Below are 18,330 nucleotides of genomic sequence, written 5' to 3' on the forward strand. Positions count from 1 at the left end.
ATGCACCACTGACAGAAAGAACATAGTGTGAACACACAAAGCCAATTTAATTACTGCGGTGGCTGTATGTCAATGTAACTTAAGGCGGCTTAATTTTGCCCTGAGTGTTCAATTATGCTACTCCATACCAGTCTCCAACCTTGGGTCCTCCTTCTGCTTCTGCATTTATACATAGCTTTTCTAAGCTGCAGAAGATTTAAAAACTGTCCCAAAACTTGTCAGTTTTACTGCTGCTTACAAGGAAGAGATCTCATTAATAGCCTAGAAAACCCGTCACAGTTTTCATTCTGCAGAGTTCTGGGAAAGCTTTCAGCTGCATCAGAGGCACTGGAGTTGTTCATCTGCAGATTTAGGAGACAGCACTGCACTGGTTTAGACTCAGGTCACATTCAGCTTGTTTTCTTCTCAATTATATGGATCAGAAAAAATATTTTTAAAAGGTTATATTTTGCAGACATTTATGGCATTAGCCCCCCACAAACCCAGAAAACCTTACTGATCACAGTAGTCAAGCGCACTTGTCAAGTCTTCACTTTACGGGTCTTACAACTTACACACTATGAGGTCTAGACTGCCTTTTTCTCTACCACTGAAGATCCACCACTGTGTCAAGACAAGCCACTGTTCTCTTCTAAACTGATACAAATACATTCGGCATTTAAAGTGCAAACCTTAACCTCTACCAGAGAATCACATTAAATAAGTGGTAGCAGACTGAAGGGAAGTCTTCCTTGGGGAAATACTTATTGAAGCCCCTATAAAAAGCTTGGTTTGACTGGTAATGTTGTGGGTACTTGTTTCATTGCTGCTTTGTATGAATGGTTCTCTCCAAACTTTACTTTCTCGTGCAGCATGTGCCTCTCCCTATTCTATCCCGTCTTGTTCCTTACCTGGCAGTAATGGTTCCTTGCATTTCAGGGACTTTCACACAGTATTTCTGACACACACAGTATTTCGGGACTAAGTTAAAAAGGGAGCTACTGAATTAAAGTTCTCTGAGCTACAGCCTTCAGATGAAGTTGCTACTGCTAATTCTCTTCAAGCAGCAACATGAGCTTTAGACACTTTAAAAACAAACATACTTTTGGCCAGTGTGTACATGTCACTGTGAATTCTTAATATTACAGTTCGTGACTTACTCCTATGTACCTAAAAGAAATGTATCCTCTTTTTCCAGAGCTCTCACAATCAGGAGAGTCTGGTGGATAATTATTGTTCCATGGCAAACTTCAACATTTTTACCATTCTGAAGTAACAGACCAAACTCTTCATGCAAAGCATTAATACACATCTTTGTTTTAGTATTCACATGGAATCACTCTACCTTAGTTTTATAAAATAAAAACTCATATTTTCACCCTAGATGTGGTGCTTGGATACTGTTACATGCACTTGAAGCAGCACTCTGACCTTCTCTTCACACATGCATTGTACCAATTTAACTAAATCAGTTTAGAAATTGATTTAATTTTGGTGCAACCCCTGTGTGGGTGTTGTTTAAGAGTGCCTTACATTGATTTAGCTTACCGACTTAATCTAAAGTGATATAAACCTATTTAAGAGAGTCCACATAAGAGGGTTGCACTGATTTAAGCAAATAAGGTTTTAATAGCTCGAGTTAACTTGGTACAACTTTAGTGTGGACGTAAAGCCTGTACCAGTTTTGAAAGAATTGGGATCTAGGGCCTCTAATTCAGAAAATAATCTGAGCATGTGCATACCTATTCAGCAAAGCTCTTAATTTAGCACATGCTTCACTTTAAATTCCAGTGGGACTTCAAAACATGCTTTAAGTTAAACATGAGCTTAAGTCCTTTGGTGAACATGGATGGACCGCTGAATTGACGGTTAGAGGAATAAACACAAGTTTGGGGAAAAGGCATTAGTACTCTAACTCCAGCTCTACCACTGGCTGCGTTTCTGTTGGAAAGTCGCATAACCTCTTTGTTTGGTTTCCCCATCTGTAAAAAGGGAGAATATCTACCTCATAAGGTTGCTGGTAGAGTTAATTAGTTAAGGCTTGTACAGTGCTTTGAACACGTATTGTAAAGCAGTGAAGGCATTAGTAAATAACTCCAGTATACATATCCTGCTGTGGGGCATCATTATACAGATTAGATTATTGCATTTTGTTTAATTATAGTTAACATATACTTTTCAAAATCTGCATTTGGGTCTGACATGAGGGGGAGAAAGAGGCTAGGAAATTTTAAAAGGTGGCCTAAATTAAACACTGAAGGGCTCTCGCTATTACTTTACAGTCTAACAATAAATATAAAACTATTAAAGACATTCTGTTACTCCTCAGTATTTAAATATTATATCACAATTAATGAAGGTGGAAAAAAGCACACCAATAAATGACAGTGCTTATAAACTTAAGTTTTATGATAAGCACTGTTTGCTCATACTATGAGTATTTAAGAATCAAGCAAAACATGACTGTACAACTGTTAATAACAGCTCATATTAAGATAATAACTGTAAAAACTGGTTTAAATTATGACTGATTATGAAACAATCCCATAATTAAAATTCCACTTGGCCCTACAAGAATCCGAAAGCAGGTTTCGGTTTTCTCCCTATATTCGGCACACATCCTTCTTCAAAGTGAAAAGGGTGTGAGGAGAAAGGGATTTTCTTGTCTCTAAGTGAAGCTTTCTCCCATTATGAACCTTTCTGGGTGCTGCTGAAGCACACCTACTAGGATTATTTACCATGAAGAGATGTGAGGGTGCCAAAAGTACTGTAGCTTGATGGTGTCCTTGCCATAATACCATTATTCTGTGCAACACTATATATCAGCCTAAAGAATGGTTTCAACTTACACTATATATAGTTAATACGGGCTATTGGCATCACCATATTTTCCACTCTGAAGGGTAGGAGACAGATGAATTCAAACCAAAATAAAATAAACCAGTTAAATGGACTATTACAGTACGGGAGCATGCTCAGAAGGTGCATGTATCTGTCAATTTATAAACACAACTCTACATCATGGGGTATACAAAGGGTACGAGGAAGAGAAGGCTTTGTGAACACAAACTAGTCTCTTGCTTGACTGAATGCATCCGATGAAGTGAGCTGTAGCTCATGAAAGCTTATGCTCAAATATAGTCTCTAAGGTGCCACAAGTACTCCTTTTCTCTTGCTTGGGACATTGTTTATCTAAAGCCACAGTTTCATCAGCAAATTGAGTCTTTCTGCTAAGGAGAAAATGGCCTAAGAAGAATTTAAAAGACTTAAATGAGAGGGATACTCCTTTTTTATTAGGCAATGAGTTCCCAGATGCGTGCACCGTTGTTAGCTGGTGCACTGCCTAATAAAAACAGAGAACCCTTGTACCCAATACATGCAATGGAGAGGCAAAAAGGAACTGAGGTGATGAGAGCAACAAATGTATTTCCCCCAGCATCGTTCAATTTTAAAAATTAACTTTATAGGCTTTAGCTTCAGAAGCAGCCAACAGCTATAGATTACTCACACACACATATTCACAGTCATCCTGCTGTCTTTGCCATGAGGCTACTTCACACTTCTCCTCCTGACTTACCTCCTGAATTCAGAAGATCCTAACTGACTGCAACTTACTGAATCATCTTAAATTTAAAATACCAATGTAGAGCTCTAAAACACCTCCCAATTCAATTTTTTTAAGTCAAGCTTAAGTCTAATGTAGGCCACCTTACGCCTACTCTCAGCGCACACCATCCACTACTACATTGTAACATGATCACCTTATACTACAGAAGCCTCCCTTCCAGTGAGCTGTGTAGAAACTGCTTGTAAGTGTTTGGCATGTGAAATCAGATGGTAGCACTTGAATCAAAGCGTAAAGTTCATCTGTTAAGAGCTGTACTCTGGGTTGTCTGCACAGGAAATTTTCAAAGACACAAAGGGAAGATAGGTGTCTAACACTTCTGCCCATCCCCACTTCTGCCTTTGAAAAATCTTCCCTTCAAATCTTAGTTACTCGTGCTATTTAAAACTTCTGTGCTCAGATGGGTGCCCTTTAACAATTCTAAAAAAATAAATAATTTGTGGATGGGAGAGAAAAAGAATGAGGAACAGGCAATTTTTTCCCTTTCTAAGGGCTTGTCTACATTACCAAGTTTTGCTGACAAAACTTATGTCGACACCCAAAAGCCAACAAAACAAAAATTGCCGAAGGGCGTTCACACTTGCTCCCTCTGCTGACAGATCACGTCCACATTGGGGACACCATCATTGACAGGGTGAGCAATGCACTGTGGGTATATATCCCACAATGCAGTGTTGTGGGAAGGAAGAGCGGATCGCTGCACATCTTGGGATTCTCTCCCAATTTCTCCCTCAGCCCCCTCCGCTGCCGAGAGCAGCATCATGAGTAGCTCTGTGAGCTCTCCGTGTTGAGGAAAGGCAAAGCAGCACAGCAGTCTGTCCCCCTCCCCCTCCAGCAGCAGTCTGTCTGCTGTTGTGTTCTGTTATGCCCTGCACAAGGGAGCATTCCAATGATTCACTCTTTGTTTGTTCCCCAAATGGAGCAGCACACAGATACTTCGGAGCTTTGAAAGGGGAGGGGTGCATGCCTGAAGGGCAGCAGAGATCAAAACACTGAGCAGAGCAATCAGGGCAGGCATTGTGGGATACTGGCGGAAGCCAGTTCTGTCGACAAAACGATCAGCAGTGTCTACACTGGCTCTTTGTCAACAATAAATGGAGGGGAAAAGACAAAAAAAGTCTCTCCTAGGAGTGGAAGTTTTTTGTTGCCAAAACTGGGCATTTTTTGCTACAAAAGTTCCATTATAGTGTGTACACTCTTGCTGTTTTGTTGCCAAAAAGCAATTTTTGGCGACAAAACTTGGTAGTGTAGACAAGGCCTGAGACCCTATATCTGTATGATAAACCATATGTACTGCTGCCCCCCCCCCCAAAAAAAACCAAAAAACAAACCACCACCACTATAGGAATGAAGTCTATTCCTAGCCAGAAAGAAAGAGTAATTTTTCCACCAAAGTATTATTTTGGTTCTTAAACCTAGGAAAAGTGATACTGTGGCTTAAACCTTCACAGTTCTTCACAAATAGTATATTCATATAGCTTTTCTGCATGTGACTTACATGACACTGAATATTTCTCATTATATATATATATATATACACACACACACACTCTATATATATATATTTGCAAGTGATTTAAAATAAGTTAAACCTGTATTGCATAGTGACCCTAAAAAAGAACTTCTAAGGTGATACATAAGCCAAAAAGCATTTCCTGTTCTATGAAAGCATTACAAATCACAAAGGTAAATTTCACAATACTTCTTCCTTCCCATCTTGGTTGACAATTTCAAAACATAACTGAGATAGAAATGTAGAGTATGCTAAAGAACGAAGACAATCTTACAGAACAGAAAGAACTTTTTATTTAAATTAGCTAGCAGGACAGAAACTAGAAATAGCTGAGAAAGGTTGATGAATTTATATTTCAGTACCATGCTTCTCTTAAACGACTTGGAGCATTATAAAGCTTTATCATCAATCCAAAAATCAATTTGATGAATATCTTTTGAAATGGGAGTGGGCAGGAGGAGGTATCACCTCTTCAATACACAGCTGTGCATGTGTGTGAAATACAAACATAACGTACGAAACAAGCTAATAGCACAAAATAAGAACTTTTAGATAACAAAATATCAGGTCTCTTGACTAATCACATACACTTTACTCGTAAGTTCTCAAGTATACACTGGTGACTACCGAAGAGGATATTCCTAATATTCTCATCAGTACTTGAAGCCTAGATTTATCTCCTAATCCTACCAGTAACATATTTCAACAGCCACTCCAAATTCAGAGCCACTACCCTATGTATCATGTCCCAAAACACATGGCTATTTTGGAGTCTGCTCTATTCCTACACTACTATTTCAGATCACTGCTTACCAAACAGCAGCACTGTGTTAGTACGTTATCTTTGATTCTTATAAAGCTTGTAAGAGCAACATGTTTCACTTTGCCAACATGGATATAAAGCCGGCAGCTTGCCTGTGATTTTAATACTTTAATCAACACAAACAATTGCTGTTTGTTAGAAGACAGGGCCACATTGAATATACTCATGCCAAGTATTAAATCTATAGCAGACTCTCCCTTCACACTGAGTTCTTTTTAGTGGATCTTTCACTTCCACTAAAGAGCTGTTAAGACAGCCAATACTTTTTGACCTTTAGGACTTCAAGTGTTAAAGCCTCCATCTTTCTGGTTAAGGACCAGATATAAATATGACTGCCTTCCAAATCAATTAATCCACTCTTCAACTGTCCAGAAGGATTGTTACTGTGTGACATTAGGCACTTCCTTTTTCACTTCTCCACCAGCAGCCAACCCATGGGGTAAGTGTGATACGTCTGCAGCACTTCCTGACCATCTCACCCCAGAGTAAGAGAGAGTGGGAATCAAACGCAAAACTTCCAAAGGGCAGAGTACAGCACTACACTTACCTAACTTGACCCCAATGTTCTTTTTCTACCACAGAAGAGATTAAGGATTTCCCCCCCATTTTCAGGGGCCCTGTACCTTATCTGTTTTAAAACATATTTTATGGTATTTATGGGATACAATTTTATAACCCATGTGTAATTTTCTTTTAGGGGGTGGGGCCAGAGAGAAATGAAAAGTATTCAGCGTTAAACTAAAACAGCTTTAAAAATGGATCAGGAGAATGACTATGCCCTCTCCTTCCTGGCTGGTGAAACCAGGATTACACTGTGCCTGCAAAAAGAACAGGAGGACTTGTGGCACCTTAGAGACTAACAAATTTGTTTGAGCATACGCTTTCGTGAGCTACAGCTCACTTCATCGGATGCATTCAGTGGAAAATACAGTGGGGAGATTTATATACATAGAGAACATGAAACAATGGGTGTTACCATACACACTGTAACTAGAAAAGGAGTACTTGTGGCACCTTAGAGACTAACCAATTTATTTGAGCATGAGCTTTCGTGAGCTAGAGCTCACTTCATCGGATGCATACCGTGGAAACTGCAGCAGACTTTATATATACACAGAGAATATGAACCAATACCTCCTCCCACCCCACTGTCCTGCTGGTAATAGCTTATCTAAAGTGATCATCAGGTGGGCCATTTCTAGCACAAATCCAGGTTTTCTCACCCTCCACCCCCCCACACAAATTCACTCTCCTGCTGGTGATAGCCCATCCAAAGTGACAACTCTCCACACAATGTGCACGATAATCAAGTTGGGCTATTTCCTGCACAAATCCAGGTTTTCTCACATCCCCCCCACCCCCATACACACACAAACTCACTCTCCTGCTGGTAATAGCTCATTCAAACTGACCACTCTCCAACTTTAAATCCAAGTTAAACCAGAACATCTGGGGGGGGTGGGGGGGAGGAAAAAACAAGAGGAAACAGGCTACCTTGCATAATGACTTAGCCACTCCCAGTCTCTATTTAAGCCTAAATTAATAGTATCCAATTTGCAAATGAATTCCAATTCAGCAGTTTCTCGCTGGAGTCTGGATTTGAAGTTTTTTTGTTTTAAGATAGCGACCTTCATGTCTGTAATTGCGTGACCAGAGAGATTGAAGTGTTCTCCGACTGGTTTATGAATGTTATAATTCTTTACATCTGATTTGTGTCCATTTATTCTTTTACGTAGAGACTGTCCAGTTTGACCAATGTACATGGCAGAGGGGCATTGCTGGCACATGATGGCATATATCACATTGGTGGATGTGCAGGTGAACGAGCCTCTGATAGTGTGGCTGATGTTATTAGGCCCTGTGATGGTGTCCCCTGAATAGATATGTGGACACAGTTGGCAACGGGCTTTGTTGCAAGGATAAGTTCCTGGGTTAGTGGTTCTGTTGTGTGGTATGTGGTTGTTGGTGAGTATTTGCTTCAGGTTGTGGGGCTGTCTGTAGGCAAGGACTGGCCTGTCTCCCAAGATTTGTGAGAGTGCTGGGTCATCCTTTAGGATAGGTTGTAGATCCTTAATAATGCGTTGGAGGGGTTTTAGTTGGGGGCTGAAGGTGACGGCTAGTGGCGTTCTGTTATTTTCTTTGTTAGGCCTGTCCTGTAGTAGGTAACTTCTGGGAACTCTTCTGGCTCTATCAATCTGTTTCTTTACTTCTGCAGGTGGGTATTGTAGTTGTAAGAAAGCTTGACAGAGATCTTGTAGGTGTTTGTCTCTGTCTGAGGGGTTGGAGCAAATGCGGTTGTATTTGTATAGTGAAGGTCGCTATCTTAAAACAAAAAAACTTCAAATCCAGACTCCAGCGAGAAACTGCTGAATTGGAATTCATTTGCAAATTGGATACTATTAATTTAGGCTTAAATAGAGACTGGGTGTGGCTAAGTCATTATGCAAGGTAGCCTGTTTCCTCTTGTTTTTTCCTACCCCCCCCCTCCCCCCAGATGTTCTGGTTTAACTTGGATTTAAAGTTGGAGAGTGGTCAGTTTGAATGAGCTATTACCAGCAGGAGAGTGAGTTTGTGTGTGTATGGGAGTGGGGGGGATCTGAGAAAACCTGGATTTGTGCAGGAAATAGCCCAACTTGATTATCATGCACATTGTGTGGAGAGTTGTCACTTTGGATGGGCTATCACCAGCAGGAGAGTGAATTTGTGTGGGGGGGTGGAGGGTGAGAAAACCTGGATTTGTGCTGGAAATGGCCCAACTTGATGATCACTTTAAGCTATTACCAGCAGGACAGTGGGGTGGGAGGAGGTATTGGTTCATATTCTCTGTGTATATATAAAGTCTGCTGCAGTTTCCACGGTATGCATCCAATGAAGTGAGCTGTAGCTCACGAAAGCTCATGCTCAAATAAATTGGTTAGTCTCTAAGGCGCCACAAGTACTCCTTTTCTTTTTGCGAATACAGACTAACAGGGCTGTTACTCTGAAAACTGTAACTAGAGTGATCACTTAAGGTGAGCTATTAAGCAGAAGTGGGGGGGGGGGAACCTTTTGTAGTGATAATCAAGGTGGGCCATTTCCAGCAGTGGACAAGAACATCTGAGGAAAAGTGGGGAGGGGGTGGGGGGGAATAAACATGGGGACATAGTTTTACTTTGTATAATGACCCATCCACTCCCAGTCTTTATTCAAGGCTAAGTTAATTGTATCCAGTTTGCAAATTAATTCCAATTCAGCAGTCTCTCCTTGGAGTCTGTTTTTGAAGTTTTTTTGTTGAAGAATTGCAACGTTTAGGTCTGTAATTGAGTGACCAAAGAGATTGAAGTGTTCTCCAACTGGTTTTGAATGTTATAATTCTTTATGTCTGATTTGTATCCATTTATTTTTTTACGTAGAGATGTCTCCGATGAAGTGAGCTGTAGCTCACGAAAGCTTATGCTCAATTAAATTTATTAGTCTCTAAGGTGCCACAAGTACTCCTTTTCTTTTTGACAATACAGACTAACACGGCTGCTACTCTGAAACTGTCCCTGTAGTAAGGGTGATGTCACTTCCTCTGTTTTCTTTGGCATAAAATGTATGTTTAGAGCTTTTAGGCTTAGGACAAGGTTTAACTACATTTGCTTACTGATTAAAAAAAAAAAGATCAAGTAACAGGGATCAAGTCAATACATCTGAATTATAAAAGTTGTGATTCTCACTTATACTAAGTACTCTGGCAGCGCAGGAGGGCTTTGAAATGGGTATAACTTATTTACACTCGCTTTAAGATGACTTTACACTGCCAAACAGGGCCAGATTTAGGGGCAGGTGAACCAGGCAACAACCTGGGGTGCCGGGCTCGGAGGGTGCTGGGCTTGGGGTGCGTTTTTTGTTGTTAATAGAATGTTTGAAGTAAAATGTTTCAGGTATTCCATATGTGGATTTATTTTTCCACTGACCTCCTAGAATGTTCTGGACCTTTGTAGAATCTCATGGAACCTTCCAGACTTTCTGAGAATTACATTTTCCTCAAACCTCCTAGAATGTTGTCAGTCATGCCCTCATGGATATATAAGGGGAAGGGTGTTACCAATTAGTGAGATATAAGAACAAAGTGAAGTGAGAGACCAACTGCGATATTGTGAACCTTGTTTTACTGTGTAATTGTGAAAGTGTACTTGTGCGTTTAAGAGTGTAAGTAGTGACTAATAAAGGACATAGTTAATGAGATGCCAGAGATATATATCGAACCCCTGTCTAAGCAACAGTATAAAAGAATACTGTTATTTCTTTTGCCATGCTTAACACACGTTTGATGACTTTCTAAGACGGCAGAACATAGACTTTTGCTCTCCCTAATATTTTGTTTTCCCCCGTAGAAAATAAAAAATGCCCCAAAAAATAGCCTTCAGCAGCTCAGTATACAAAGTGAAAAGCTCAACTGCAATCTAGTTTGCAGCAAAGGGCAGATTTGATGGGAAAATATCTGAAACAGGACAACACAGACCAGGCTTTAGGCAATAGCGATTGTCCCAGTGCAGAAGAAATTGAGGTGCAAAGCATAAATGATGGAAGTCCTATTACTAAGGAATTAGCAGATTTACCTGAAGATAAGGAACGGAAATGTGAGGAAAGTGATGGAGAATTGTCCAATTTTCCTGGTGGCATAAAGGAAACCGATAAAGAAGAATGTGGCTTACATAAAAAGGAGAGTAATGACAAAGAAAAACGTGGTTTACACGAAAAGGAGAGAAATGATCAAAAAGAATCCACCTCGAATGATGACAGAAACAGCAGTGAGAAAAACTGCATACCACAAATGTCTACATCAGATCCTGCTTCATGGCTGGTGATCCTAAACTCTGACGATATTGAACAAACAATTTTGAACAGACTGGGGAAAAAAAATCGAGAATATGACATTTCCAGTAAATAAGCAGAAGCGACTCTTCTCAAAGGTCACACTGCGAAAGAGTGCTCAAGAAAATGAATTGGCTTTGACTAGTTTACTCATAATCAACTGACAAAGTGTTCTGGTTTTGTTGCAAAATATTTGACAAGAATGTCAGATCGTTGCTTGCACTATCCGGGTACAATTACTGGCATAACTTAGCTGATGCTCTGAAGCAAGATGAAAAATTGCCCAGCCATTTTATGGCCTACTCCAAATGGATGGAGGTCAAGTCCAGACTCAAGCTGAACAAACAAACAGATGCAGAAAACCAGCACATTATTAATGCAGAAACCCAGCATGGCAAGAATGTACTCTAGCATCTGATCTCAATTACCCTCTTCCTGGCAAAAATAAGTTGGCTTTCTGGGGCTCCTCTGATAAGTTGTTCACTGAACAACAGTAATTTCCTCAGTTTGGTAGAGCTCCTTGGGAAATACATCGAGTAGTTCGCAAAGAAGCTATGGACCATTTCTGCAGCAAAACAATTCAAAATGAAATGACTGACCTTACAGCAAGGAAGGTGCTTGATAACATATTGATACAGCTTGGCAAAGCGAAGTACTGCGCTGTAATAACGGACTGCACTCCCGACATTAGTCACAGGGAAAAGATGTCATTTACAGTAAGATTTGAAGGTGACGAGGATGGCTGTATCCAAATAAAGAAACCCTATCTGTTTCCAGTCTGTGGATGACTCCACTGGAATAGGTCTAACAGACCTGTTTATGAATGTTTTGAATGAGAATAAAATAAACCTTCAGGATTGCTGAGGCCAAGGCTACAACAACGGCGTGAACATGAAGGGAAGAATCAGTGGCATCCATGCCAGGATCCTTGCGCTGAATCCAAGAGCTTTCTTTGTGCCTTGTGGCTGCCATTCCCTCAGCCTGGTTGCGTCAGATGCAGCAGCATCTTCTTTAGATTCAGTATCTCTCTTCGGAGCACTGCAAAGGATATACAGCCTGTTTTCAGCATCAACTATCAGATGGAAGATCCTCACGGACAATGCTACAAATCTGACCATGAAGCCACTAAGTGACACTCGCTGGCAGAGCCACATTGACAGCATTAGGCCAGCGAATTACCAAGTGACTGAGGTTTACAATGCCCGATGGAACTGGTGCAGTCAAGTAAAGCCGAGGCTGGAATCCGACACGAGATTCAAAGCCTGGCAAACCAGATCGTTGACTTCAAACTTCTGATTTAAATTGTGGTTTGGCACGATATCCTGCTCCAAGTAAACACTGTAAGCAAGGCATTACAAACTCAGTCAATGGACATCGCAAACATTACTACTGTGATGAGCAGCTGCTTTGATTTTGTTGTGGTCTACAGAGACAACGGATTTGAAGATGCCATCATTGCTGTAAAAAAAAAAAATGGCGGAAAACGTAGGCGTTGAGCCCGTCTTCAAGGAAACTCGTATTCATTGGAAGAAGAGACAGTTTGGTTACGAGGGCAGAGATGAGGTGATGGGAAGGTTGGAGGAAAATTCAATGGAGACTTCTTTTTTTGCTCGCTCGATGACACTGCTCAAGTGTCCACTGAAGAAAGGTTTGGACTAATGAAGCACCACAAAAAGACCTGGGGTTTTTGTATGACCTTAGTAAGCTGCTGGTGGACAGGAAGACACTCTTGAACAATTATACAGACCTGCACCAGATGCTGACACATGGGGACACTTTTCCTATTGTTTGGATAGGTTTGAGGATTCTGCTCACGCTGCCAGTCACAGCTGCAGATGCTGAGTGCAGCTTTTCAAAGCTCAGGCTCATTAAAACATATCTTTGATTGATGATGGTCAAAATGGCTTGAAAATGCCACTGGCCAGTCTTTAGACCTCCTCGACGCTGTGCTTCATTTCGCGAGGGCAAAGGCGAGAAAAGCGACTTTTGGAACTAAAGGTTAACATTCTAAGGCTGTCACCTACGTTACACTATTTAATACTGGTCCACCCAATGTTGGTGCACAGTTCAGTTTCTTCATGTTAGTACATTTCAGTCATTCTTAAAATTAAAAAGTTTCTATAAGCTTAGAGGAAATGATTTTTTTATTTGCTTATATATGGCATGTATAAATACCGATTTATAGATCCTAGCATGCAATTCCATCTTATATGACAGGGATATGATAGGGATAAATCATGCATGCAAATCATGCATCAAAGTCATGAAATGCAATAAAAAATAAGATATTCAAAAGTTTAACAAACAGAGGGGAGGTGCCGAAGATGATTCTCCTTCGCCATTTGATCAAGGGCTGGCCCTGCTGCCAAAGCACCATACAGGGGCCTCAGTGTAAATAAGAATTGGGACTAAATGTACAAAAACTGATAAGAACACAGATTCACTGTAATAAAACCATTTTGAAATACTAGAACAAATAGCATTTCTTTAATCAGACCACACAAAGACCTAAAATTCTCTCTGTTATTTAAATGTTTCCCATCAACATAGTTCTGTTTTCCAGGAATTCCTAAGATAGCAATTAAACAAGCACTGTGACGGTTTTATAACATACCTGAAATGCTATACTATTTGGAGATAGATTCTGTTTCAGAACAAATGTAACGAGGAATACGATGACTGCAACGATGTAGCACACAGTCAAGGCACAAAAAGTTTTGACTCCTACCAGCTTAGTGTTTTTAGGCAAAACGGACTACTCTGTATTACAGCTGTATGGAAAATTAGACTGACATTCTGAAAACACATAAGCATGTACTTAATTTTATGGACGCAAGCAGCCCTGAGGAGTTCAATGGGACTATTTGAATGTGTTGGTTAAAGCACATGGCTAAATGTTTGCAAGGGGTCTTAATTCTCTCTCATACTTAAACTGTGAACTTGTAGGTATGCAGATAATGACTTGACATGAACCACAGGATCAGGCCCCACGAAAGAAGGCGTTTCTGTGTGTAAGTCTTCAGGAAATATCTTATGCCTTATAAAATGAATTAAAATGAAACATTAAAAACCTACCTTAAAAAGTGTCACAGTGATTTCAATGTTTTCAGGAACAGGCCACACCACCACACCACGGTACGGATTTTTGATTCCAGGTTGCCAGCTATGGGCCTAAAAGAAGAAAAGAAACAATAATTGAGTCAATCATCATAAAACATCTGCTCCAACGCCCCTGGAAGTCAGCGTGTGCATGCATGCGTGTGTATTGATGATTAGCTCCAAAAAAAACCCCTGCTTTCATAAATTTACAGTTCTATTAAACACAATAAGACAAACCACTGAGAACAGAAGGAACTCGCACCATTGATGGGAGTTACGCAGTCACACACATGGCTCTCTCTAGCCAGGTGCTGAGTGCTCTGGTCCTGATCTTGCAAAGCAATTAAGCACAGTGCCTATATCAGGGCCAGAACATTGAGCATCCTGCAGGTACAAGTTCATAAAATGGTGAATACAGACCTTTGGCACAGGTTTCAGACTATGGAATGCTTTCCTTTAAAGCAAATAATTAAGAGTTGCTATTGTGCACGCTAAGTAGCCATATTCAGATTGTAATAAAACTGACTTATTTTGTTGTTTTATTTGAAAAAAATAAAGCACCAATTTATAGTACACACTAAATGCCTCTGAAACATTTAAACCTATAAAGAATTAACAGTTAAGTACCTTTAACTAAAAGAGAAGTGACCAGGATAAAATGAAGTAAAAAGAGACTAACTCTAAAGACCTGAGCAAATCATTCCAACATGTGGAGTGGCATACTTTCCACTGAAACAGTGAACACCATGAAGTGTGAGTTTCAGAATCTAGTTCAGTTAGTATGGAGGAAAACTTTAGATAACTATGGAAATATAAATGAATATATGCTAATATAAGGGGGGCCGCGGAGTAGCATGGTTGTTTCTAACTACCTGTTTTTTTTATTTTGAGAAAGTTATAAACTATTGTTATTTGCATCAAATTAACTGAGTTTTTAAATTCTACAGTATCAAACTTTGTTCATTTTACAAAAAGAAAAGGAGTACTAGTGGCACCTTAGAGACTAACCAATTTATTTGAGCATAAGCTTTCGTGAGCTACAGCTCACTTCATCGGATGTTCTTTATATGTTCTTTGCAACATCCAGCACTTCAGTGTATGATTTTTATAACAACACTATTACTAGCATAAGGCTAACGTAACTTGGGTCACAGGTACAATAAACTCAAATATAATTACCCTGGTTATAACACATTTGGAGATAGGATGGTGTTACTAAGAGTACACATTGGGTTTTGTAGCAATTAATTGTTATGGTGGCATGGCCCTGTTGGCCATGTCAGTAAACTATAATTTTCAAGAGGGTTTTAAAAGGTCTCTTCTGGGTTAAAATTTAGAGCATATACCCCACCTCAAAATTAGCCAGCTGCCCAGTGGCCAATTTTAGCTACAGAATTCAATACACCATGGTGGGAAAGATAATGATTGAAAATGATAATGATCCTCATTTAGTAGAAGAGGGAAACTAATTCACCACTGCTGTGCATTATAAACAGTGCTTCATCTCACATGATAGTCACACATTTGGCAGCCCTGTCAAGCACTCCTGCAGCCTGCATAGCTCCTCACACATCCAGCTTCGTGATCAAAAGGAACTGTAGTAGTTCCTTTAGGCCACCAGAGGACACTACGTTGCCTCTACCACAGGCAGCCTATCTGCCTTCTGGCTCTGTTCCCTCTGTTGATTCCCGGTTGTGTGGAGCCACAAGAGAAGTGGCAGCAGCTTCTAGCAGGGTGCGAGTGAGCTGGTCAAGAGATTGAGGGAGATATGGAAGGGGACGGAGGGAGTATCTAAGAATAAAGTCCTGCAAGGAGCCATCGGTAAGATCCAGCTTGTTTTCCATGCTGCCCAAAGCCATTTATCTTTGCAGATATATTTAGAACATTCTTATTGTTTTCCTGTTATTTTTATTCACTCCTACAGCGTTGCTGATGTTTACAGTTCCATCCAAAGTCTGGGTACAGGGGGATTTACCAGTCTCCTCTCCTCATCAGGCTAGTTGGTGAGACAGTAAAAAATGGAGAATCTTAAAACAAATCAACATGCATTATGGTTACCTGACATGCACGTTATCAAAAGCAGAGAGTTTCTCGCCCTCATGGTTGCAAAGTAATGCTTGAAAATGCGTCCCAAGTGCACCCTCAAGGCCGAGAAACCAGATGGTAATAAAATGAACCCAATATATATATATATATATATATATATTTTTTAAATCCCATGAATTTTAAATCGGCCTCATGATTTTTTGGGCCTGACCCATGTTTTTTGAACACTTGGGGTTGGCAATACTGCTCCCATTTTTATACTGTAAAAAATTTTGTACATACAATCAAAAACAAGCTTTCTATGATTCAGCAGAATTCTGAGTACAAGGGGATTTACCAGTCTCCTCTCCTCATCAGGCTAGTTGGTGAGACCATAAAAAATGGAGACTCCTAAAACAAATCAACATGCATTACGGTTACCTGACATGCAAGTTATCGAAAGCAGAGAGTGAGAGACTGATAGTTTGAGAGACTGAAAGTCCTACCTAATGAGCTTTTAAAGCAAAGCTATCCCCTTATTAGCGGGATGATGTTATATGCCCATTTGGCTTTGGAATATAGGACTGCACCATCCAGGCAACATGACAGGCAAAGATAACCCCTGGGTTGGTGCAGGAGAAAGCAAAGGGTGCAAAATAGGGGGAGGCCTATTAGCTAATAGAGAATACTTTGAGTACTTAAAATTATCGTTATCATATAACAAAATATTATTTCTCAGAGCAAGGGTCCCTATATTGAGGGGGTCTTGGCCGGGGGGGGGGGGGGGGCATTGGAGGGGGGAAGTTGTGCCCTTACAGACTCATCATGTAGGCATACAGCTATACTGACTATATTTTAATCATCCAAAATACAGGCCTTTGCTTTGGCAAATGGGCAAGATTTTGCCACCTACATGTGGTAACCATGCCAACAATCCCAATATTACCCACTCTCCCCATGTTTTGGATCCTGGCCAGCTGTCTCTCTCTAGTAGCTGGCTGCTAGGCCTGAACATTATGTTTCCATTGCAATTACCACCTCAGGCCACAGTTCCCACAATGCTCTGTGCCTTCCAGACTCTCTTTCCTCCTCCCTTACACAGCCTCCTTCCCTTTCTGCATCTTTCACTGCTTCTCTGTTGCCCTGGCTCCGATGCAGCCTGGATGGACAAAAACACTACCACTGGCTGCCTCACTCCCTGTCTTCATCATCCCTCCCACCACCCCTTGCCCCCTGAGGCTAGGGAGAGAGCAGCAGCCTGTATAGGGGGACCTCTATTGTTGGCTGCCTCACTCACTAGCCAGTCACGGGCAGCAGTAGCCTTTTCAGAAGGAGTACAGAGGAAAAAGCACCAACCCCGCAGAGAGGAAGTGAGGAGATGCTGCAACAGCCACGGCACTTTAAATGAAGAAACACCTGGGAGGAGGGGAAGGATTGGTGAAATATGCCACAAAGATGCTAGAAGTGGCAACATGCCTCATCACCCCACTCCTAGAAAACTGTATGGATAGATAGATGAACAATTGGGGTGGGGGACAGTAATGTGTGAGAAAATCAAAGACTGGTGGTGGGCTCCAAAGGTTCAGATAAGCATTTTAGGATCTCCTGGCCTTTGGAGTTCTCTCATGACTGTTTTCATTATTTACGCTTATAATAGGAATTACCTGCTTTATAAATACATTTATTTTTGCAAAGTTGGGTTATCGTGACAAATAGGACTCCACAAATTGATGCATCATAATGATGCAGTGTTTGAGCACAGACTGTAAGGCTTGGTGGGTTTTGGTTTTTGCCTTTTTGTCCCAGTAAGAGAAGAGATCTTTAAGGACAGCTTGAAAACTATCCATTTATAGGCTGGGATAATTAAGATATTCCTCTATAAGAGATCTATCACCAGAATGTATACATACCCTGCTGGGGGCCTAGATGTTGTGCTCAATTCGTGGACTGCCCTTGGGAAATATCTGATCTGTTGTCAATATTTCAGATATGGTTACAGAGAATCGCCTGTTTTGACCATAACAGATCTGTGCAAGTCTCAACACTTAAATAGCTTCGTCATTATCAACACAAAACAGACATTCCACATGTAGCACACAGGAATGTACTGGTTTTGCAGAACAGGGAAAAGAAATATTTGAGCAAATGGTCATTTCTTATTTACTAGTGACTGGTGCAGGGGAACATTGCAAGCTCTTGGGTGAAAAAGTAACATGCACATGCTTTGCTGCAATGCTCTGTACCTGGAGATGAAAGAGAAAGCTGAAGCAGCTCCAGCTGGCTCCAAATGTAGTAGCCCGTTTATTAAGCAACACAGGAGAGGATGAGAGCACACCACTCTAGTGCTCCATATACTATACGGGCTCCCCTGGCAATTACCCTCAATGTACTGAGCCCTGGCTATTTCCAATGACTGCCATGCTCCCT

The 18,330-nt window shown here is 40.7% G+C and overlaps 1 protein-coding gene across 6 annotated transcripts in view; it reads right to left on the bottom strand.

The window, feature by feature from the left end:
- Nucleotides 1-18,330, bottom strand: part of EHBP1 (EH domain binding protein 1) — a 321,365-nt gene that overhangs the window by 242,070 nt on the left and 60,965 nt on the right. For all 6 annotated transcript variants that reach the window (XM_073339536.1, XM_073339541.1, XM_073339540.1 and 3 more), the window contains exon 4: nucleotides 13,855-13,950. In XM_073339536.1, coding sequence (XP_073195637.1) covers nucleotides 13,855-13,950 — 96 coding nt within the window. The remainder of the gene's footprint in view (nucleotides 1-13,854; nucleotides 13,951-18,330) is intronic.

The sequence above is a fragment of the Lepidochelys kempii genome, chromosome 3 (assembly GCF_965140265.1).
Source record: "Lepidochelys kempii isolate rLepKem1 chromosome 3, rLepKem1.hap2, whole genome shotgun sequence".
In the NCBI taxonomy this organism is placed as follows: Eukaryota; Metazoa; Chordata; order Testudines; family Cheloniidae; genus Lepidochelys; species Lepidochelys kempii.